The sequence below is a fragment of the Vombatus ursinus genome, unplaced genomic scaffold (assembly GCF_900497805.2).
Source record: "Vombatus ursinus unplaced genomic scaffold, bare-nosed wombat genome assembly UNPS02011767.1, whole genome shotgun sequence".
Lineage (NCBI taxonomy): Eukaryota > Metazoa > Chordata > Mammalia > Diprotodontia > Vombatidae > Vombatus > Vombatus ursinus.
Genome location: NW_020951545.1, coordinates 184,723 through 207,552, shown reverse-complemented (window position 1 = coordinate 207,552; position 22,830 = coordinate 184,723). Strand labels below are relative to the sequence as shown.

Below are 22,830 nucleotides of genomic sequence, written 5' to 3'. Positions count from 1 at the left end.
CATCTTTGTGCCTTTCTTCAATGACTACCCTAGTTTAACCTGTCTATGTTTAATTTTAGCATAGTTGCTTGCATATCATCTAATCTGCTTGACAACAGGGAACTTCATTGGGGAAGGGAGGAGTTTTCTTTGTATCACCAGTGCTTAGCACAGTTTCTGGCCCCATACTGAATGCTTAAGAAATTATGTAATCATAATTGTCACTTTCATATTTTATGATCTTCTCTACCCCTTGTTTAGTCATGAACTCTTCTCCTTTCCCTTACTAAAAAAGTAATTTCTTCCTTGCTCTTCTAGGGAAGCTTTCTGATGGGGAAGGCAAGTACTGTATAAATATGTACAGCATGAATATGAAATGAATAAATACAAATAGTTAAATACAAGTAAGTTGACAGGGAAGGCACTAGCATTTAGGGAAATAAAGATAGGCCTCATGTAGAACATAAGAGTTTGAGCTGCGCCATAAAGGAAGAGAGGAACTCTGTTAGATGGAAGTAAAACGGAGTGACTTGTAGGCATAGGGTTTGGCATAGAGACAGAAGGCAGAGTCTGACAAATAAGGTAACTTAGTGTAGGGTTTTAAAAGTCAAGCAGAGAAGTTTGTTTTATCCTAAAGGCAATTAAGAAGCCACTGGAGTTGATTGAATAAGGGAGTCCCATCCTGTCTCTGCTTAAGGAAATATTACTTTGCCAGCAATGTGTAGGATAGACTGGGATGGTGATAGACTTGAAGGAAAAAGACCAGTTAGAACGTCTTTGGAATAATTCAGGTGACAGTCAATGAGAGCCCGAACTAAGGTAGTTACTTTATGAGTGGAGAGATGAGATGAATACAGGATTACAGCATGTGTTTTTGAAAGTTGTCAGTTGTACAATGCGGGACATGTCATGACTGTCATCATTTCTTAGAAATTTGTTGTTAAGTCGTTACGAGTGTAGGTTTTCTTGGCAAAGATACTAGAGTGATTTACCATTTTCTTTTTTAGCTTATTTTGCAATGAGGAAACTGAGGCAAATAGTGTTAAATGACTTGCCCGGGCTCCCATAGCCAGTAAGTTTCTGAGACCAGATTAGAATTCAGGTCTTCCTGACTCCTAGGCCTCGCATTCTGTCCACTGCACCACCTAGCTGCCCTTTCTTAAAGAAGTTTAGTGTAAAAGTCACCATCTTGAGATAGATAGCAGCCCACTTGCAGCCAGTGGGTCAGTGGGTAGTGTGGGTCTGGAGTCAGGAAAACCTGAGATTGAATCCAGTCTCAGACACTGACTGGTAGGAATAAGAGATGATGACAAGCCAAGGTGCTACCTCAGTAGCCCAGAGATAGTTTTTTTTTTTAAAGGACTATGAGAAATCTCTAGTGTGTTAGGTGGGACTTTGAGATTTATGGATAAGAAATGCAAAGAAAGATCTGCATCAGGAACAAATCACAGAAAAAGCCATAGTATCTTATCTGTCAAAGGTTCTTTGCATAAATAAGCCAGTTTCTCCTTATTTTAGTGGGGTTTTATTAGATTTAATTATTTAATCCATCAAGGTCTGATCAATTTAAAGTGATAACAGAATTTTCAAAATCCACTTTTAAAATGCTGTCGGACAGTTAGCACTAACCCTTCCATCTTTAGATGTTTCTGGCACTTCTGTCTAAGAGAAAACACAACTATATAGCTATAGTAAAGGACCACAAATTCCTATAATTTTTTTCTCCTCCCCAGCTCCTACCTTCATACTAGGGGACCTCAACATACATTCTCACTCTTCCTCAAACACCATAACCTCTCAGTTCTTCAGCCTACTCACTTCCCATGAGCTACTCCTCTACCCTACCTCAGCCACACACAAAGATGGTCATACCTTTATCTTGCCATCACTCACAAATGCACCATCTCCATGTTCAAGAGTTCTGAAATTCACTTATCCAACCTTAGATCCATTGGCTTTTCACATCTCCCTCTGCCTTCCCTTACAAAACCCTACTCTTCTTCCATAATACTGTAACGTCCAGTTACTTGACCCCTCAGTTCTTTCTCTGGCCATTTTTCCCTACATTAATGACGTTGTTCTCTTTTCCCCATCCTGACCCCTCGATGAACCAATTCACTCCACAGACTCTCTTGAATCACTAGCCCTCTTATATTGGTGATTATGCCCTGCCAAGCCTCAACCTTGGATCATTCCCACCAATTTTTTGGAATTTTTTTGGAACCTTTGTTCCTGTACACATGCTGCTGAATGAAGGTGGTAAAAGTCATGCACCCCTTCTGGCTGGGTCCACTACAGATTTATGATACACAACCTTAGCTGAGCCCTCACTGCTACTGGGCAGTTCTATTATATTTCTCTTATTAACTCACTGCCCCACTCTCCACTGCAGTTCTTCTAAATCTTTTTATCCCTTCCTCAACCTCCCATGACTCCCTTCTCTCTCTCCTCTCAGCAGAGATCTTTGCTTCATATTTTACAGGGAAAATAGGTCACTTGCCATGAGCTCCATCTTCTTCCCTTTTCCTTATCTCCTGTCACTAAAATGCCTTCTGCCACTATCTCCTCCTTCACATGAAATGGCCTTACTCCTTACCCACGTTAACACTCTCCTTGTTAAGATGATCCCATTCTATCCCATTTCCTCCACAATGCCCCCTATTATCTCCACTCTTGTCACTTATTTTCAGTCTTTCCCTGTTTATTGGGTCATCATCTTATATCTCTTCTGCCCTTTGTAGGTAAACTCTTCAAAAAAAGCTGTCTACAATTGGTGCTTCCACTTTTCCTCTTCTCACTCTTTTTAACTCCTTATAATCCTGCTTCTGACCTTATCTTGCCAACTAAACTGCATTTTCCAAAGTTATCAGTGATTTCATAGTTGCCAAATCCAGTGGCCTTTTCTCAGTCCTCGTTCTCCTTTACCTCCCTGTAGCCTTTGAAACTGTTGGTCACACCCTCCTTTATACTCTGGCCTTTGGGTTTTCAGGAAACCACTATCTCCTGGTTCTCCTCCTATTAGATCTCTCATTTTAGACTACACCTTCTCAATCTCCTTTGCTAGATCCTCATCCATATAATACCCTCTAACCATAGTTGTCCCACAGGGTCTTTCTTGGGCCTTCTCCCTCTATACTGCTTGGTGCTCTTATCTGCTCCATTAATTTAATTACTATCACTATGCTGATGATTGTCACATCTACCTGTCTTGCTCTCTACTAACCCCTAGTCTTTTATCTCCAACTGCCTTTCAGATGTCTCTAACTGGGTGTCCAGTAGGCATTTTAAATTCATTATATCCAAATCCAAATTCATTCTCTTTTCCCCTAAAACCTCCCCCCTCCCACCTTCCCTATTTCTGTAGAAGGCAACACCATCTTCCCAGTCCCGTGACTTCCTCATTCTCTCACACACACCCCCATATCCAAACTATTGACAAAGCCTGTAATGATGTCTTTGCAACTTCTAAAATATTCCCCGTTCCCTCCCCTGAAACCGTCACCATTCTAGTGCAGGCGTTCGTTACTTCATGCTTGGACAACTGCAGTAGCCTGCTGATGGGTCTCTGTCCATTCCTGTCCATCCCCTATTCAGTCACGAGAATGATTTTCCTAAAACTCGGATCCAACTGTCACTTCCCCCTATTCAGTAAACTACAAAGGCTTCCTGTCATCTTCAGGATAACATACAAAATGCTGTTTAGCATTCAAAGCCCTTCATGACCTTGCCTTCTGCTACCTTTCCAGTCTTCTTACACCTTACTCCCCCCCCACGTACTCTTTTGTCCAGTGACACTGACCCAAGACACTCCATCTCTGCTCCAGGCATTTTCTCTGGTTGCTACATAACTGGAAACCTCTCCCTTCTTATCTCTGCCTCCTGGCTTCCTGGCTTCATCCCAGCTAAAATTTCATCTTTTACAAGAAGCATTTTTCAATCTCTTATTCTAGTGCCCCCCCTTTGTTAGTTATCCTTATTTATCCTGTGTATAGCTTGTTTACATATATTTGTTGTCTTCCCCCATTAGACTGTGAGCTCCTTGAGGGCAGTGACTAGCTTCTTTGTATCCCAAGCCCTTAGCACAGTGCACATAATATGGGCTAAATAAATGTGTATTGACTTAAGGCTTTAAGACAGATTAATTTGCTGTTTTATTTTGGGAAAACATATTCTCAGCATAAACTAAACTGTAAATGAGGACCACTTAAACTCTATACTAATTAAATTATTTGAGCCAAGAATAATATAGGCCTACTACTTTTTAGTATTTTAAAAGTTAATGGGGGCAGCTAGGTGGCTCAGTGGTTAAAGCGCTGGTCCTGAAGTCAGGAGTACCTGAGTTCAAATGACACTTAATAGCTGTGTGACCCTGGGCAAGTCACTTAACCCCAATTGCCTCACTCCAAAAAAAAAACAAATGGAAAAAAAAAATCTTTCTTTTCACTCCATTATGTTGCTAAATATACTATGAGGATAGAGAATAAAAGGAGATAAATGATCTAGGGATGAGGTGGGGTAGGAACTAAGGTCTATTATGCTACCATACAGATTGAACTGGAAAATTGTCATATTTTAGTATTTTATATGCATACCTATTAGATAAAATTCATTGACTTTCTTTCTTAAAAGTCAGAAGTTTGCTATGTGAATTGTCAGTATAGCACTATTTTAATATATATAGTTAATTTTCAAACCTATCCTGTTTTGAAAGATAAAAGCCATTGGACAGACAGAACTGAATATGAGTAATCCTGAAGAAGTATTACAGCTTGCAGCCCAGAGAAGAAAGAAGAAATTTTTCCAAGCAATGGCAAAACTTTACTTTTAAAGAAATGTTCTCATTCAAAAAGTATGATTAACTTTATTTTTTTAAACAAAGTTTAAAATAAACAATATTAAAATATTACATTTATACAATATATGTACACATAAGTGGTGGTGTTTTCCTCACACAATGCACTGAAACATTTTAAGGGGAAAAAAAACTAATCTAGTGCAGTTTCTTCAAAAGAAGAAAAGATTTCACAGGTCAAGTAGCAGAAATAACCTAGTGTAATGGTTTTTTTCTGATGAAGTCCAGTTGCTTAGCTGCTGAGATATTTACACAGAAATTTTTCTTTATACACCAACTTCTTGAGTGCCCCGCTTTGAGTTCTTACATTATTTTTCCAGTAAGTTTTCTAGAAGCCACTGTATATACACCTTTCTTTTGCTTTAGCCGTTTCTACTTTAAATCATGTCTCTCCACATTATGAAAAAGACAATGTATTTTTTGAGGGGAACCCTAAATTTTCTGAACATAAATGACTTTAGTTTCTACAACTTTTAAAAAACGTACCTTAAAAGGGCATTTTTTTATTTCATAAAGCTATTTTTCATATAAAATTTTCCCTATTAAAATCATTGTGATAATATACAAAGGTTTTATATAAAGCAACCTGTATATTAAACAAAGCTCTGATTAAGATGTGCACAGCTGTTTGCTAAATCTGGAGTTCAGAAAAGCCAACCTTTTTCTTGTTTTATCTTATTTGGTTTTACCCAAAGATTGATTATATTGATCTTCCTGAAATTCATAAAAGTTTGTGTATTTTGGAGCAGAATGCTACGGCAGCTATATGAAAATTTTATCATCTTATTAAACCTTTGTAAACAGTCAAGAATTTTTTTCAAGAATTAACTGAATAGCACCAATCAAATGAGTTCTTGAACTTCCAGAGTACAATTTAAAAGTAGCACTCATTTAGTCCAAAATATCTCAGATAGTAAACATTCCTAATTTATCAGAATGAACTTTGTTGCACGAGTCCCAAAAATGTAGCTATGGTAAAAATTATATCTGATTTCATAGTTCCTGGATCTGTACTCACTCTGGGAATGAAATACTAATGTTTGTAAACTAGTTCAGCTGTTTTCTTGACAGCTAAAATTTGAACTATGGTTATCCTAATTGTGAATGGGTAGGCTTTTAACTTGTTCATGGCAGTGTAATTCTGAATTGGTTAGGACTATGAATAAAGTTGTTTCAGCTGTTTTAGTACTCCAAAAGGAATATGATATTCTACTGCCAAGTAAGAACAAATCCACTCAGCATTTTGTCAGCTAACTTTGTCTTTAGTGTTTTCCTGGGGATTTTTCTGTGCTCTTCGGTGGTGTCATGATGCCTCCATTGCACACTGGTGATAACTGTCCCACTTTTGTGAAAGCTGACACATAATTGACTTCCTCCTGTTTTGAGAAAGAAAGATGTATTATCAACACAAAGCACTTTAGCAACAGAATTGTCAAATTTATCCTCTCTCAAATTTTCTCTTTCAAGCATTGGCCAAATATGACTCTGATTGATCATGTTTCTAAAGCCCAATAGCTCTCTGCCTTTTAAAGTTTGCACAAATGTATTAAGCATTCCTCATAATCATAATTGTCCTTACCAGCTTTTCTAATTAATTGCATAATGACATGTAACTGTAAAATCCTGAGGTACCTTCTGGATAGGAAGCAGTTCAAACTGAGTATATCATTATATTCATTTTGAAATAATGACGATAGTAGTGTGGTACACTGATCCAATGTTCTGGATAAGAATTAGCTCAATTTCCTATTTCCCTAGCCATGTTAAATTAATTATAAATTTGGTCTAGTAGTATCAGTTTGCATTTTGTGATATGCTAAGATAAAAACTAGGTGAATAATGGAATAATGTTCTTTAGTTAATAAATTATCCAAAATGATTTAAATTTCAGATTATCTTTTCAAACCCCAAAGAAAGCAAAGTCATACCAGCATAGCCAAGTAATTTGTGTGTGTCTGGATATTGTGTCTATCTTCTACAGAAATCTTCTTAAAAACCTTCAGTTTCACCGGAGGACCACCCTTCACTACTCTGGCAAAAGGTACCATCCATTCTACACATTCTGAAATGTTGTCCCAGTCTAAACCTGTGGATCAAAAGGAAAATGTATAGTTCACATTACAGATCAACATTTTTTCCTTTAAAATATACATTTATGTGTGTGATGTTTTGCTTCATCTTCTGGAACTTAAGATGTATGAACTTTCTTCTCCTTCTCTGCCTTATTATTTGATCCCCAAGTTTAATGTCTGTATCTCTCTGTATCTCACTATATTTGGAAAGAAAAAGATGCTGTTTATTCATCTTGCCTGTGGTATTAGGCCAGTATCTTAAATGTGAATTGGGAGATGATGGTTAGCAACATTAGAGGCAGTTTATGTAGTCAACTTTTAAATTTTAGTAATGGCAACTGATTTTACTTTAGCCACATCTAGATAATATACTCATTTCATATTGCTGTTTTTTATGCCTTGGAATCATGACTGAGACATGTCAAAGACTTAGACTGATTAGAGTTAAAACCATCTAAAGACAACTGGCTAGTTTTCAAAGTGCAAGCCAAGTTTTCAGCATAATATACAAATAAACTTTCATATCTGTGCTGTTTCTCAGAATATAACTTCTTATTCATCTCATAGCAAAACTACAGAGTGAGTGATGCAGCAGACAAAAGTCTGTTAGGATAAAACAATGACTACTACTTTAGTCCATTCGTAACAAATTAAATTTCCATTTGAGCTTAAACTTTTTTATATATGGATTTTTATGTGAAAACAAGGGAAATAGCATCCAGTAAGAGAGTACACAGAATTTGGAGTTAGGGACCTGGGTTCAAAATCCCTGTTTAGACCTTATTACTTTGTGTGACCATGAACTTTATGTTTCCTAGGCCTCAGTTTCCTCATCTATAAAATGAAAGTGTAGGACTAGAAGTCTTTATAAGAACCATTGAAGCTCTAAATCTATGATTTTCTGATCAGATTAGAAAATTTCACTCAAAAGTGAAAGTATTATCCCTCAACAATTAGACTTTAGGTTAAATTTTTAAAATTTAATAGCATAAGTTAGTGTATTGTATGAACAAGAAGTAGGAGAATGTCTTACCTGAAGCTTTCTTAACGACTTCAATGGAGGTAAAATGGCATAAAGCAGCTGCAGCCAATATCCTATACTGGAATTCTAATGAATCAATGGAGAGAATACACAGATCCAGGAGCTATCCAAGGAAAAATAGTTAATTATGATCAACTTGGGAACTGAAGATTATGTGCCTGTATGAAGGCTGTAACAGTATGTTAGGGGGAAAAGTGGTGAAACAAATGTCCTACCTCCTACCCTTCCACTCCTTTCAAAGCACTAAGATTTGGTATTGGTCAATGGTATACATAAGATTTTATTTCATAGTAAGAATTTAATTTCATGATTCTAATATCAAACCTTCGCCTGGGTTCTCAAATCTGGCCAGTACGGTTGCAAGCTCTTGGAGGGCCTGCCAATCTGGAAAGACTATAGAAAGACAAAGGTAATGGCAAACTATTTCTGGACCAGGTTACTTTTTACCCATCATAACTAGTGAAAATAGTATAGATATAGAGGAGTAGGGTAAAAGGAGTTACACACACCCAAAAGTCACAGGCCTTTTATGGGATGTTGAAGTGCCGCATAAAGTTATTTAAAAGTTAAGGTTAAATTTCTACAGAAAATAATCAGAATTACCACTCAATCTCTTTTAGCCCACTTCAATTTTTTTTCCTCTTTTACTCCAAAAAGACATTTATAACAAATCACTCTAATCTGGTTCTTTTTTAGGGGAAGTATGTTCATGGGAGTTTTAAGAGCAGTTTTATTCACTTTAATCTCTGAAGTTTTCTGGAAACACAAGTAGGGAAAACAGGAAATAGGTTTTTTTGGTAGATTTGCAATTGAGTATGCTTAATTCAACATGAAAAACATAGGTAGTAATGCTAATATAAATTCATTAAAAACTTTTATACCTGGGCTATTTGAACGAACTTTTCCTGGGAATACTGAGGTAGGAGTACTTTAGGAACATCTTTTAAAGCATCAACTTGAAGAAAGACATTCAGCCAGGCAATAACTGTTACTGGACAGAGTTCCCACTTTAAAGCCTGTTAACAGAAGTTTTATAACAAAGATAAATTCATGTTATTGGGTCTTTCAGAAGCCTTTAAATATCATCTGACTAGTCCATCTCTTTCATTTTAGATGAGGAAACTACCTAGTGTGAGTAACTGAGAAAAATTTAAACCCCTTTTCCATATTCCTAGTCCTTTCCACAATACTATACTGCCTCTAACATTTTTAAGAATCAGATTGATTTCAGCTCACTTCTTGACATCAGTTAAGTTTCTGTGGCCCGACTTCCTGTTTCCTGAAGTATGTTGCTATATGGATGTTTTGAAATATTTATCATAATCTCTGGTTCTGGAAAATCAGAATTTAAATAGCCAAAACAACCACTCTCTAGTCCTGTTAGCTACTAGCCAGTGTCATTTACACTGAAGCTCTTTGATCCTGATACTCATTCTCATTTCTCCAATTTTTCTTGACCGTTTCTAATCTGGCTTACTCATCATTAAAAATGTTCTTAATGACAGTTTTGAATTAGCCATTATGTGGTCACTGACTACTCATTCATATATTTGGCAATACATTGCTTATTTTGTACAGTGTAGAGTATTAGGGGAGATAACAAAGCTGAGATAAATATAGTTCTTGGTTTCTTGGGGTTTACAATCTAAACACAGCTAAATCCTATGTGATATCCACAGTGAAAGAAAGCCATTACCAACTAGGGCTAGATTATGAAAATCAACCAGCCTAGTATAATCATATGATGAACTGAATGACAATGTACTTAGCATTTAATTAACACTTAGAAATAATGAAAATTTATCTTAATTACCTTCAATATAATGAGTTCCATCCCCAGGATATCATCCTCACTGCAAGCACCATCCGTGACATAAGCAAATTCTTGTAATTTAGGAGCATAGATTTCCTTTAAAGATGAAATTTTGTATTTTAAATAAAATCTCATAGTGAGAGAATATAAAAGCATTACTCAAGTCAGCTGAAATATATTATCCTTGAGGACAACTTCACAGATAAGTTATAAATCTCCACATTTATTGAAGGCCTACAGAGTGGCTGGTGGAAGTAGACAGACATCAAGATGAATGAAAAATATTTCATGCCTTCATAGGATTAGTTTTGTATATAATGCAAGATGGAATGTAAAAGTGTAGTCAGAGATACTAATGAATGCTATGAGAGTCAAGATTTGAGTAACTATGTCTGAATAAGGAATGATCTTGGAATTAAGAGTTTGGAACTTGGGGGAACAAGTAGGCTGGTAAGAGATGTTGGGTAAAATAAAGCAATAAACCCTATGCTTTGTTGAGAAGGAATGAATAGCATGAGCAAAGGCATGATGTTGTGAATGCATCTGGGGTCCAGCATACTTAACCACTATAAGATATATACTTATAAGATGTAAAGGGAAAGTACCAGGGTAAGAGGTTGGGACTAAATCACTTTAGGACCTTAAATTCAGATGGAATTAATTCAAAAGTAATGGAGTGACATGAGCAAAAGTGTAATTTAGGAAGAAGAGCTTGGCACCAGTCCCTACAATGGGACTGTATTGCAGGTAAGACATAAACCACATAATAACAACATGTTATCCTAATCAGGGGATAGTAACAGTATTAAACATGAAACAATATCCAGGCAGGGGGGCAGTACTAACTTACGACCTCTTAATTAGATGCAGATGTAAAACATAAGGGTAATATGGTGAGCTAGAGATCTAAACATCTGCTGGAGATCCTATTAAAAGCAGAACTGCTCATGAATTCTTGATTAGCCTTTGAGATATCCTTCCCTACACCTTTTGAAGGACAAATGAAGTGTCATTCTGGATCTCATCCTGACAATATGAAGGAACTGGCTACCAAAACAAAAAAGAGGGAAACCTTGAGAGGTAATCTTGAGAAGAAGTCACTACTCTTTGAGTTAGAATGGAAAGCCAGTTACAGTTGGACACACACCATAGTTTTTTGAAAAACAGGTTTCAGAGAAAGGATAGGCAGGATGGTATGGTCAAAAATTATATAGTAATAGATGAGTTTGAAAAATATTACAAAACCTCATACATTGGACACAATTTAGTAATGAAATTACTCTAACTCTCAAGACATGGTCTACCTTTAGTGATATATGCAGTGCCACTTCTGAAACGGATTGCATGTAGTATCTGAACTTACTATTTCTTTGATGTTATTATGGGAACAAATGTATTGATGCAGAATCACTATGGAACTTCCAAAACAAAGGTGCTATAGAGTATTAAAATATTTACTATTCTAATCAAGTACACTTGTTAAAAGTTTAAGTGAAAAGCATTTGCTACTTCTTCCATTAAAAATGTATTTCAGAAATCATCACTTACCTCAAGTTTTGAAGCAATGAATAATGAGGTAATACCAATGAGCTGAAGCATATTTTTGTTTATATTCTTTTGTGTCAACATAAATCTATCAAAAAAATCTTGAGCAAGATAAAATGTTTCTCTGTGAAGTGTATATACTTCACATACCTAAAGAGGAATTAAAACATTTAAATTATTGTTTAGGTTTCTTCAAAGTGAAAAGTAATTCTAAACATACTACAAGTTAAATAAAGCACTTTTATTTTTAAGGCTAGATTTTAAAAAATTTGCCCAAGATAAATTTTTAAAAGTTGTTAGTTTGTACTAGAATGGGTGGATTTATTTCTTCTCCCCAAACTACTAAGTGGAGATGCCAATTTGCAAAACTACTTTATCTCCAGTTTTACTTCCATACAGTTGATAGAAAGTTATGAATAATTGGGTCAGTTCTTCCCCAAAGTTATCACAACTATATGACTGAAAAAGGAAGGGGACCAGTCATATTAAGGGGGATAATAATGTAGTTAGCCCTGTGGGACATTGATATTCATGTAGTCTCACAAGTCCAAGAGCATGGGTTCTTAACCTGGCTAGATTTGCAGAGATCTGTAAACTCGGGTGGGGAAAAAAATTTATTTCAATACAGCTAGTTTCCTTTTTGATACTATGTATTTTATTCATTTAAGAACATTCTTCCAAGGAGTTCATATGCTTCACTAGACTGCCAAGAGAGTCTATTACACAACTTTAAAAACTGCTAATTAGAGGAAGACCTGGGTGGTGTCCCTGCAGAAGATTTAGGGTGGCAGAGATGAGTAGCTAGGTGAAGCATCTGTTCTCTGATCAGTGAGACTGTATTTCTGAGACACTGGTGCTTATAAGGGACACCTGAGACAATTACATGTACCTTTCCTTTAACTCTTATGTGCTTTTAAAGAAAGTTTTGTTAATGCCTTCTCTTTTTACATCGCCAATGGGCCTCTTCTTCCCTAGAAAACACTCAAAAGTCATCAGCATACTGGTCATGTCTGAAAATGTATGCCTCGTTCTGTACCTGTAGTCCACCACCTCTGCTGAGCAGTAGGAGGTTTGGTTCAAAGAATCTTCTTTTATTCTTCTCTGGTACTTTAGGGTCTACTGGTGGTACTTGGCTACTGCTTAATTGTACAGGTGGCTTTCCAATTTAAAGTGATTATTCTAACAGGAGTAGACTTAAGGGTCTGGGTTTTGGGGTTTTTTTTTTTGTTTTTTTTTTTCCCCCAGAGGTGGTGAGGGGCAAGGTTAAGGGTATATTTCTGGAGTATGCTGTTACATGAAATCCAGAAAAGTTTAAGATCATAGGCCTACCCTACAAGGACATTCAGAACTCTAGCTATCCTGCCTTTTTTGTTCAGGGACTATAGTCTACTCCTTCAAGGAACCTCACAACCCTGAACCTGGTGGTTTAGGAATTGTTCAATCAAATTTTTTATTTCCCTCAAATGCACGTGTATGTCAGGATTCCTTGGCATAGTTTAGGAATGCAGAAATTACATCTTCAGTCTCCCTCCTTGGTTCTTTCATTTTTACTTAAGAAAGTTGAGGACCCTATTTAGTAATCAAGCTGGTTAATGCCATCCATAATACAGCTGTAACTCAGCTCCTTAATACTGCAGAATAAAAACTCATAGTTCTTTACCACTTTAAGATATGTTGTTGAGTCACTTCAGCCATGTGCAACTCTTCTGTGACCCCATTTGGGATTTTCTTGGCAAGGATACTTAGTGGTTTGCCATTTCCTTCTCCAGCTTATTTTACAGATGAGGAACTGAGGCAAACAGGATTAAGTGACTTGCCCAGAGCGACACAGCTAGTAAAAGTCTTGAGACCAGATTTGAACCCAAGAAAATAAGTCTTCCTGATTCCAAGCCCAGTGTTCTATCCATGGGGCCACCCAGCTGCCCTACTTGGAGGTATACAAGGTATTTTCCTCACAGAACCTTTATATAGTAGGTAGGGATTATCCCCATTTCACAGATGCAGATACTATAGACCAAGTTAAGTGAATAAGTGAGTCATAGATAGTATTTCAACCTAGGCTCCTTTTAAACTCTTTAGCCCTTTTAAATTATATCTCTCTCTAAGCATATGTGGCAATTGACATAGGGCTAGTTTCAGGTTTTAGTCATGCCATCAACTGTAAACATCACAAAGACTGAAGCAGATAAATTTAAAAAAAAAAGAAACCCACTAGCCTAATTTCTGCTTTAAGACATTTACATGGATGAGTATGGGAAATTTTGATTTTTGGTTTTTGAAACAAAGCAAAAAGAGTTAAACTCACCTCTAAAAGCCAGTCCAGAAGTATTGACCTCATCTGTGGTTCTAAGTCAGAGTGTAACATTTCAAAATGTTTGTCATGAACATATTTGGTCTCCTTTTTTAACATATTAAACCAGACATCCTTAGAACATCCCCAACTATGAAAGAGAAAAAGAATATGATACACAATTTTGTTGGGCAAAAATGTACTTCATTTCTATTGAGGGATCTATTAAATTAAGGTATATGGCTTTTACAATTAAATTCAAACATTGAATAAGATGGCTTGCACAAAGTCTAAGCTTAGGAACTAGGGCTGCATGAATAAACAGTTCCCATCCTTAAAAGATTTTACGGACTACTCGGGAGGGACACAACATATATGTACATTAGTACTAGTAAACTGATCCAGGGATCCAGATGACGAGTTTTAGGAAAATTGGCAGAGAAAACTTAACTTAAGCTAGAACACTGGGAAAAGGGATGGCGGTACATCGTAGATTTCACTAAAAAGGTGGAACATAAGGTTAGCCTTTGAGAAAGGAGTTTGATAAAGATAGAGAAAGAATGTATTTTAGCCATGAGAGACCATTAAAACAATTCATGGAGGTCATCTTGTACAAAACAGCTAGTTGTCCAATTATATTATGTGAAAGTAATTTGAAATAAGGACAAAAAGGTAGGCTGGAGCTAGTGTAACAGCATGCAGACTAAGGAGTTGTTTCTTTTATCCAAAAAGCTACATAAAGCCTCATATCCACAGTATCATCCTCAACTTGTCATTCACACTCTCCTCACCAATCCAGTCTGTGACCAAATGTTGTTATTCACTGCAGCTACCCTGCTTCAGATCCTTCCTCATTACCTCCCATCTGCACTGTTGCAATAGTCTTATGGTTGGGCTCCCTGCCTCAAGTCTCCTCCCACTCTAGTCCATCTTTCACTCAATTGCCAAAGGGATCTTCCTAAATCCCCTGTGTCACCATGTTAACTGCTCCCATGTATTTAAACTCCAATGGCTCCCTATTACCTCCAGGATCAAATATAAAATCCTGTAGGACTTGTTAAGTCCTTCACAACCTGACACCTTCCTATTCTTCTTGTATTTAACTTCCTTCCACATACTCTATGATCCAATGACACTGGTCTTCCTGCTGTTCCTCACACAGTACTCATCTCCCAACCTGAACATTTTCCTTGGCTGCCCTGGGTACCTAGAATGCTCCCCTCCTTACAGACCCCACAGCCTCTCTGGCATCGAACAAGACTGAGGTCAAATCCCACCTTCTGTAGGAAGCCTTACCTGGTCCCCAGCTGCTAGTATTTTTCCTCTGAGATTATCTTCCAGTTACACTAGATGTACATTGTATGTGTCTTGCAGATATATAATCATTTGTTCCCTCTTATTAGAACACAAGGACCATGATTTTGCCTTTCTTTGTATCCACAGCACCTAGCACAATGCTTGGCACATAGGTAAATGCTTACTGACTAAAGAAGCCACTAAAAGTTTGTGACGGTGAATTGACATGATTATAAGATCAGACTTAGAGATGGAAAAAGGTCAGGTGATCTCTATTATATTGTGTTGACAACTCTGTGAAGAGTATAAAAGGGGAGACTGGATAGATCAGTTAGGAGGTTTGTACAGTGAAAGGGATTTTTGATTACTGATAGTTGTTTGAGCCTCTTAAAAGTGGTTTTGCAGTATCCATCATTCTTCTAATAATAGACTTTTAAAAGTTTGCAAATCTCTTTCCATTTATATATTTGGTTCCCACAACAATCCTGTGGAATAAGTTCTATAAGTATTATAATCTCTTTTTTTAGAGATGTGGGTATTAGGCCTGAGAGAGGTTGTGACTTGCCCAGGATCACATAAGTACTAACTCTCTTAGCCAGAATTTAAATTTAGATGTTCCTGAGTCTTTAAATTCATGGTCCTATTTTTTAGGCCACTTGGAGGCACTAACATAATAATTTTTAAAATATATAAATTTGTTTTATAAGTATATATGTATATACATATGTGTGTATATAATTGTTTTAATTGAAGAATACTTGCCTTTAATTTTTAGGTTGGCCTTTCAGGATGACAGTAAAATAGTAATAAATCAGTAGCAACATTAAATTAAATTATAAATATTTTAGGTTTTCCATCTATTTTAGAAAAGTATGGAAAATAACTTACCTTAGGTCAGGCAGAGGTGAAGGATTTATGAAAAAGTTTTTAAACCTATAATTAGTAAATCTGGAGAAGTCACTGGTGACAGTTTCTTTGTGTGGTGTTTCAATAATAATGCAAGGAGTGATACCCCCAGATAACACAGGTGGCCAGCAATTCTATTGTTTAAAGAAAAAAAAATTTAGTTTGCTTACTGATGATCTATTTTATTCAATAGTAAAGAAGATCTGTTGTTTATAATTTTTAAAAATGAAATTTATGATTGTAAAAACACCTGCATATAAACAATCTAATTTTTAGAAGTCAAGTATTTAAGATGACATGTAAGTTATACAGATTATTTATTTAGTTCCTAAGTCTGAAGACAACAAAATATGATCAAAGGACCAAATTTTTGCAACTAGCAAAAACCTGAAGCAGAAAATAAGAAGGTCGAAAGTGGAGTCACCACATAGCTAATTACATGGAAACAGGTAGAGGAGGGAGTATGGGAAATGTATAGTTTTAGAATACCAGATTTCTAGACTTACAAAAAATTTACATTTTCCCCACTACAGCTATACCAACAAGGTGCCTTCTGAAAATAAGATTCTCACATTTTACTTCACCTGCCTCATGAGTCAATATATACTATTTAATTGGGAAACTTAAAACACTGAAAATGACTGAGAAGGAATAAAACTGTGCTGATTTCCAAAAGAATGTGTTCAAGGTGGGGGCAGTGGTAAAAGTATAGAGCCTTGGCTCCAGGATCCCCTTCATGGCAAAATATAAGAGAATGGATAATAAGGTTCCAGTAAGAAACTAGAGGTTCTGGATGTTGGACCCAAATGCCAGGCTACCCAGGTTGTAGTTAGCAGAACACTGGTACAGTCATGAAGTGAACAAAGAGCTGTATATCCAAAAGGATTAGGCGGGCCCTGGACTGGCCAGACCACTCCAAGGGGGAGGGATTTACAAAGAGGAACCAGCTGCTAGAAGACTGACTTAGTCTGTACTCTGCAGTTGTAATAGTCAGGCTCATATATCCTAAATCACCCAGACTCCAAGCTGAACCTCTAGGCGGCATTTCAAGGTAAAAAATGTCACATGGACCTTTTCTATTGTGAAGCAATACCCCTCAAAATCTTCCTCCCATGGCCTTAAGTGGCTTTCATCAGTCCATCCTGCTTTTACCAGTCTTGCCTTACCCTAATTTCATATTGCTGTCCCTTGGCCACAGTCTCCTCTTTTCTTTTTTTTACATCCTAGAATATAAAAAACAACCAGTAGTGAATTGAAGTCCCAAAACGATAACAGCAAGTGGTCTTGTAACTTTTCTGAGCTTCTCGACTTACCTGAGCTGTTTTCCTTTTTTTGGCTTGAAGGAATTGAGTTTCCTGGGGGGAATCTGTTTGACTGGTCTGGGGCTGCTGCTTAGCTTGCAGTCGGCTACTACAAATGGTAAACAAAAAGAAGGGAAAGATTAAAAAAAAGATCTGCGGTCGAACAACAAGCAATATCATACAGATTACACAAAATACTACCTTCTTCTTGACATTTTTTTCTTTCGGTTCTTCAAAGCTTCTGGAGAAGGAAGGGGAAAAAGAGTCAAGCACATGGTTCGATGTGTGTTCCATAAACCAGAGTCATTAGTAAACTGGGGAGATAGCCAGTCATTTTGATTGTCCCATCATTATTTATTCTAGATTTTCCAAATTAATTTTCGGGGGGGGGGGAAGGGGGAGAGCATGCTTTTCTATCCACCACCAGATGAAGTACAAGAACTCTTGAGATACGTATTGTGCAGACTTACAAAATCCAAATGACTATTTATATAGATTATCCCACCGAGGGAGGCCCAAAGTAAATTCCCCAAACAGGTCTCCCCTCTGCACGACCCCCATTCCCATGCTGGGGAAGAGGGGGGAGACAGGCACTTTAGCCTTATACCCCTCCCTGGAGGCAGCAGCTTGAGCTCTCCGAGTCCCTGGCCCCTAGGTGCTGGGCGCCTACGACCCTGGCCCGTCTGCACTAGGGCTGGGTGTGAAGGACGGGGGATGGGGGGTGGAGGTGGAGAGCCAAAACTCTGGGGAAGCCGGTTCCGCGCCAATTTGGAGAGCGGCAGTGGCGGGGAAGCCAGAGGGGGAGGGAACTGAGACTCGGGTCGTGTCCTTCAGCCTCCTCTCTTCCCTTCCTCCCCGCCCTCGGGCAGGGAGGGGGCAGCCAGTCCTTTCCCTCCCATGCCCCTGCTTGAGAATCGGGGAGTAAGAATGGGCTATTTTCAAACAAGAAGTTTCCCCATACCAAAGCGGGGCAATCGCTGCCCTGCCTGCTCCTTCCCCCATCCTGACCCCAAAGCAGGCACGAGGCCCCATCCCCTCTGGGCTGACACCCCCTTGGCTCCAGCTACCCTGCGCGCCTCACGCCGCTCTGCCCGCCCGCCCTCGGACAACAGGGTTTCAGGGGGACCCCAGGTTCGTGACACGCAGCCGTCCCTCCCGGGCTGAGCCTTCCTGAATCCCCTCTTCCCGGCCCGAGCTCCCGCCCGCGGGAAGGAACCCGACCAGATAGGATGGATGAGCTCCGCCCAGCGGTGGGGGTCCCCCGGTCCCAAGGCCCCATTACCTGCTCCACCAGAAGCCCGGCTGCAGATCCGCTCTCAGCTGGCGCCGGCGCCAACCCTATATATACCTCGGGGCCAGCACCGCCCCGTACGCATGCGCCTAGGACTGACACCCCTGGACAGCGCCTGTTCCCCTCCCCCGCCTCGGCCCGCGCCGCTCGCCGGCCCCGCCCGCCCCGCCCGGCGCGCGAGCGTCCTGCGGCGCGAGCCCCACCTGACTCCCGCCTCGCCAGGTCCTTTTCCTCTACGCGAAGGGTGCCGGCGGTCGCAGGCCGTCGGGCCCAGACCCTAGGCCCTGGGGGGAACAAGGGAGCCGAAGAAGAGACTCCTTTCCCATCCCTCCTCTTCGACCCCGGCATCTCCCGCCACGACTCTCCTCCCGCCCCTCCGCCCTCGGGGACGCGGCCTGACTCGAGGGTGTGGCAACTGTAGGAGGTGGGGGGAAGAAGCGGATAGGCTGGTCGGAGAGGTGACACCCGTCAAACCCGAGAGGTGAGACGCCTGGGCCATAGGGCCGCGGAAGCAGCGGAGGTGGCAGCGGCCGGCGGCTGCTCCTTTCCTCTGCTCCCGGCCCAGGCGCTGGCTCCGCCCCTTCGTGGAAGGGGCGGGGCCAGGGCTGCAGCTCTGGCCAATGGGATACGGCAACGCCTCTACAACGTGGAGCTGCTGCAGAATGTAAACAGTGCCGGGGTTCCCAGGCCAAAGCCGGCGTAGCGGCGTGTCCTCAGCTGGCCTTGGAGCCCTGTGCAGCCACAGCCGTGGCTCTTGGACCTCGTGCCCGAGAGTGAGGGAGGCTGGGAGGAGGGCAGGGCCTGGTCACGGACCTTGCGCTTTGTCCCCGCTCGTGGACTCAAGTACGTACCTCCCCATTTTCCGTCTCCATTCTGGTCCCTCACCTCCTCCAGTCCCCCAGTCCACCCCGGAGGCCTGGCGCTGGAAGCGCGAGCGCCCTCTCTGTGCTTCCTTCCCACTGCCTTGCGGGTTCCAAGGTCGTCGGGGTTCCCAGAAGAACCCCCAATTTCGTCGGCGGGACGTGCGGGAGGGCTGGGGGAGGGGTTTGGTCTTCCGCTGCTAGCCGAGGGGGCGAACTAGGCACAGGTCCGGACCACGTGTAGTGCCCGCCCCCTTCTCTGGGCCCGCCACCGCTGGGGCGAGCCCGCCCTGGAGCTTCCCGCGTGAGCCCCTGCGCGGGCGGGAGCCGCCAGAGGTTCTGCCGGGGAGCCCGCCCAGCGCCTTCCTATCGATGGAACACGAGTGGCACCCTCCCTGCACCCTTCTGTCCCTTCCCGTCCTCGGCTTGGTTGCCCCACCCTCCCCCTGAAGCGATGTGGGACCGACCCACGGAATACGTCGACTTTCAGTTTCCTTTGACTGGACTGAGCTGGAGCTGTGCGCTAGCCCCGGGCGCGCGAGCCTGGCCTCTGGCCGGAGGAGGGAGAAGGGTTTTTGTTTCCCGGCAGAGCTCGGGCTGCTGGGGTCGGGGGTCGGGGGCGGAGAAGGGGGAAGTGCCGACCCTCAGCGCGCTCCTTTACCTGGCGATCGGCTGCCAGCTCCGGCCGCGTGGAAGGGCCCCGGCTTCATTTGTTCTGGATGCCTTCTTTGCGGCCTGGCGGGGCTTCACCTCCTTCCTAGGGAGAGGAGAAAGCTACACAGATGGAGGGGGAGAGGGAGGGGGAGAGGAGAAAGCTACACAGATAGGGAGGGGGAGCACGAAGAAGTCTTTGAATGGATTGCAAGGAAAAGCCATTCACTCGGACAAAATATACAAGAAATCAGGCAGTGGATGAGATTAATTATTATTTAGAATGAATAAACAAACACTTGACCAATCAGCAAATTATAAAGGAGGCACTTAAATTTAAAATAATTTCCCATATATGTGTATGTATGTATTCACAAACAGGCTTACAGTAAAAGAAATCTTCAAAATACTTGTAAGGCCCGCTTTTAAGGGACACTGTAGTCCCTTCTGCCACATTAGAAAGAGGAGAGGCAGCATTGTGTATTAAGAAAACATACATATATTATCTATGTATACTTACACATTTTGGTCATTCTCTTGCGTTTCAAACAAATACCCAAATCAGGCTAGCAGTAAGAGATCTTAAGAATACTCATAAGGTTCCCTTCTAAGGGACATTGGAGTCACTTCTGCCATATTGGAAAGAGGAGAGGCAGAGTAGCATAGTGTATTAATATATACATATATGCATACATAGTATATATACATGCATATACATGTATGTATAGCTAGATATATAGATATATTTTGGTTATGATCTGAAGTTTTAAAAGAATACCCAGATGAGGATGGCAGTAAATAAGGTCTTCATAATACTCATAGCACCTTTTTAGGGAATTTGGAGTAGCTTCTGCTATATTGGAAAGAAGAGACACAAGGTACCATTGTGTATTAAGAAAATATGCACGTATGTGTATGTTTTACGTGCTGTGTATAATGCACGTATTTTTGTTACGCTCACGTGTTAAAAGAATACCCAGCTCAGAATAGCAACATACTAATAATGTCACCTTTTTGGGGAAATTGAGAGTCATTTTAGCCATATTGGAAGGAGGAGAGGCAGAGTACTATTGTATATTAAGAAAATACACTCATGTGAAAAAATCTAGAAACCACAAAGAGAGAAGTGTGGTAAAGGGCATTTGGATGAAGATAACAGGAAAAACCAACAATATTGTATGATATGTGTTTATCACTACATGCATACATGTTGTTTATCATGGTTATAAAATGTTTAGGTGTTTTTGTCTCTAGAAGTCAAAGATGAAGTTCTTTAGAATCTTGAGTATGTGTGGAGGCTGAATGTTACCATTTCCCAAAATTTCATCATCTTTCATTGTCACCTTTTGTTTTATTTCCTTCATCCATAATAATTTCATTTTCCCTTACCTCATTTCCCCATATAAACCGAGATTAAAATTCTTCCATCCCTCAAATTTATAAGATTTTCTTGTATCTATCATGTGTGCTTTTGTGTGTACTTTTATTCTGATAGAAGGAATATTCTAAAGTACATTTCTCCACAGTAGCCCAAAATTCAGAACATTGCAGTTTTACCACTTGCTTTACCACAGAATGAGTAACAACGTCCTTACCATGATTAAAGTAGAATCAAGTCAATCATTATTAAATATTTACTAAGTGTATTTGTTTGGTCATTCCTGCATTATTCCTTTGAAGATGACAGGAAAATTCTCAAAAGTACAAGTTTTGTTTTGTTTTGTTTTTAATGGATTACCTCCTAATACTATTATAAGAGCCACATTGACAATGAATTGTCATATTAAACTCTTAATTTAGAGTAAGCATTCAGGATGGAGAACATCCCAAATAATGCAGTAATTTTTAATGTTTCTATTCTTTTAGATTTATGAAAGTGGGTAGAACTGAATACAACTTAATACTTTTTTGTTGAGGCCAAAATAAACAAGAACAAAATTCTTTTTTTCCCCTAAGCTTCTTGTTTCATCTTAATGTTCATCAAAAATGTTTTTTAAAACTCAGATTCCTACTCATGCGCTTGTCACAGTATCTTGAATACTTAAAGTATCCATTATTTCATCAATTGTGGGCACCTCCTCCATAGATATATATCACAACCCTTCTGTTCCTTAGTAGATGTCTTCCTGGTTTGTTCTGGCCAAAAAATTAATCACATAATAGCCAACTTTATTATAATGAGACTTTCTGCACTTAGGTTGATTGTTGGGGTGCAGACATACAGTTCATTGGAGACCCATACCCAAAGGTTTTTTGGCTTGTTGGGACCTGCTAGGAAAGGGAACATGGGAGTAATAGATAGAGAGCCAGCCCTGGGTTCAAGTCCTGCCTCTGACACATACTGTATGTGTGACCTACTTATTCTTTCTCAGTGTCCCCAGGTATTTTCCTCATTGAGTCTCCTTTGTCAATGGATTCAAAGATCTGTGTCAAAAAAAAGACCTACCAGAGCTTGTAGGACTTCATGGAGGCATTTTTCAAAGTACGGTTAATAGTTACTCTAAGATAAATGTAAAAGTTATTGTGCTCCTCTGCCTAAGTTATACCACAACATCTTGGCATACATCTAATTCATTAAGCAAAATTATAGAATGACATGGTTGGGTAGGACCTCAAAGTTCATCTGGTCTACCCGAATACAAAACATTAATCTATTTTACCATGTCACCAGCAAGTTGTCATTTAAATTCCAGGGAACTCGATATCTCTCTAGGCAGCACATTTGACTTTTGAGCCGCTCTAATTTTTAACATTTTATTTTTAATTTTAGTAAGTCAAAATTTGCTACCTATTAATCTTGGATCTACCATACAAAGGCAATTAAATCATGTCTTCCACATGATAAGATGATTACTTTTCATTCATATATATGTATATATATATATTTAAAAGGGATATATATGTGTGTGTGTGTATATATATATATATATAT

The 22,830-nt window shown here is 39.7% G+C and overlaps 2 protein-coding genes across 6 annotated transcripts in view; one reads left to right on the top strand and one right to left on the bottom strand.

Moving 5' to 3' along the window:
• Nucleotides 1–7,438, top strand: part of INTS8 (integrator complex subunit 8) — a 55,477-nt gene extending 48,039 nt beyond the window's left edge. For 3 of the 4 annotated variants that reach the window (XM_027856953.1, XM_027856954.1, XM_027856951.1), the window contains 2 exons: nt 4,691–4,828; nt 6,723–7,438. In XM_027856953.1, the coding sequence (XP_027712754.1) occupies nt 4,691–4,807 (117 nt within the window). In that variant the 3' untranslated portion in view covers nt 4,808–4,828; nt 6,723–7,438. The remainder of the gene's footprint in view (nt 1–4,690; nt 4,829–6,722) is intronic. The other variant, XM_027856952.1, reaches the window with a different exon arrangement.
• CCNE2 (cyclin E2) lies at nt 4,878–18,932 on the bottom strand. 2 transcript variants are annotated; one of them, XM_027856955.1, is made up of 12 exons: nt 18,591–18,932; nt 17,298–17,337; nt 17,109–17,205; nt 16,962–17,018; nt 15,778–15,929; nt 13,609–13,744; nt 11,307–11,453; nt 9,759–9,854; nt 8,827–8,961; nt 7,937–8,048; nt 6,760–6,917; nt 4,878–6,207 (listed from the first exon to the last, which is right to left on the bottom strand). In XM_027856955.1, the coding sequence occupies exons 1-12, from the start codon at nt 18,733–18,735 to the stop codon at nt 6,094–6,096; spliced, it is 1,389 nt and encodes a 462-aa protein (XP_027712756.1). In that variant the 5' UTR covers nt 18,736–18,932; the 3' UTR covers nt 4,878–6,093. The 2 variants fall into 2 exon arrangements, with proteins under 2 accessions (XP_027712756.1, XP_027712757.1); XM_027856956.1 differs by lacking the exon at nt 18,591–18,932 and adding an exon at nt 18,379–18,402.
• Nucleotides 18,933–22,830: the final 3,898 nt, after the last annotated feature.

What these genes read in the sequence shown, in the direction of transcription:
- CCNE2 (XM_027856955.1), bottom strand. Translation starts at nt 18,735, where the DNA reads ATGCCGGGGTCGAAGAGGAGGGATGGGAAAGGAGTCTCTTCTTCGGCT. An exon ending in GACAGCAATATGAAATTAGG is followed by an intron (nt 15,930 to 16,961) that starts GTAAGGCAAGAC and finishes TTTAAACAATAG; the next exon opens with AATTGCTGGCCACCTGTGTT. An exon ending in AGTCGTTAAGAAAGCTTCAG is followed by an intron (nt 6,918 to 7,936) that starts GTAAGACATTCT and finishes TTTGATCCACAG; the next exon opens with GTTTAGACTGGGACAACATT.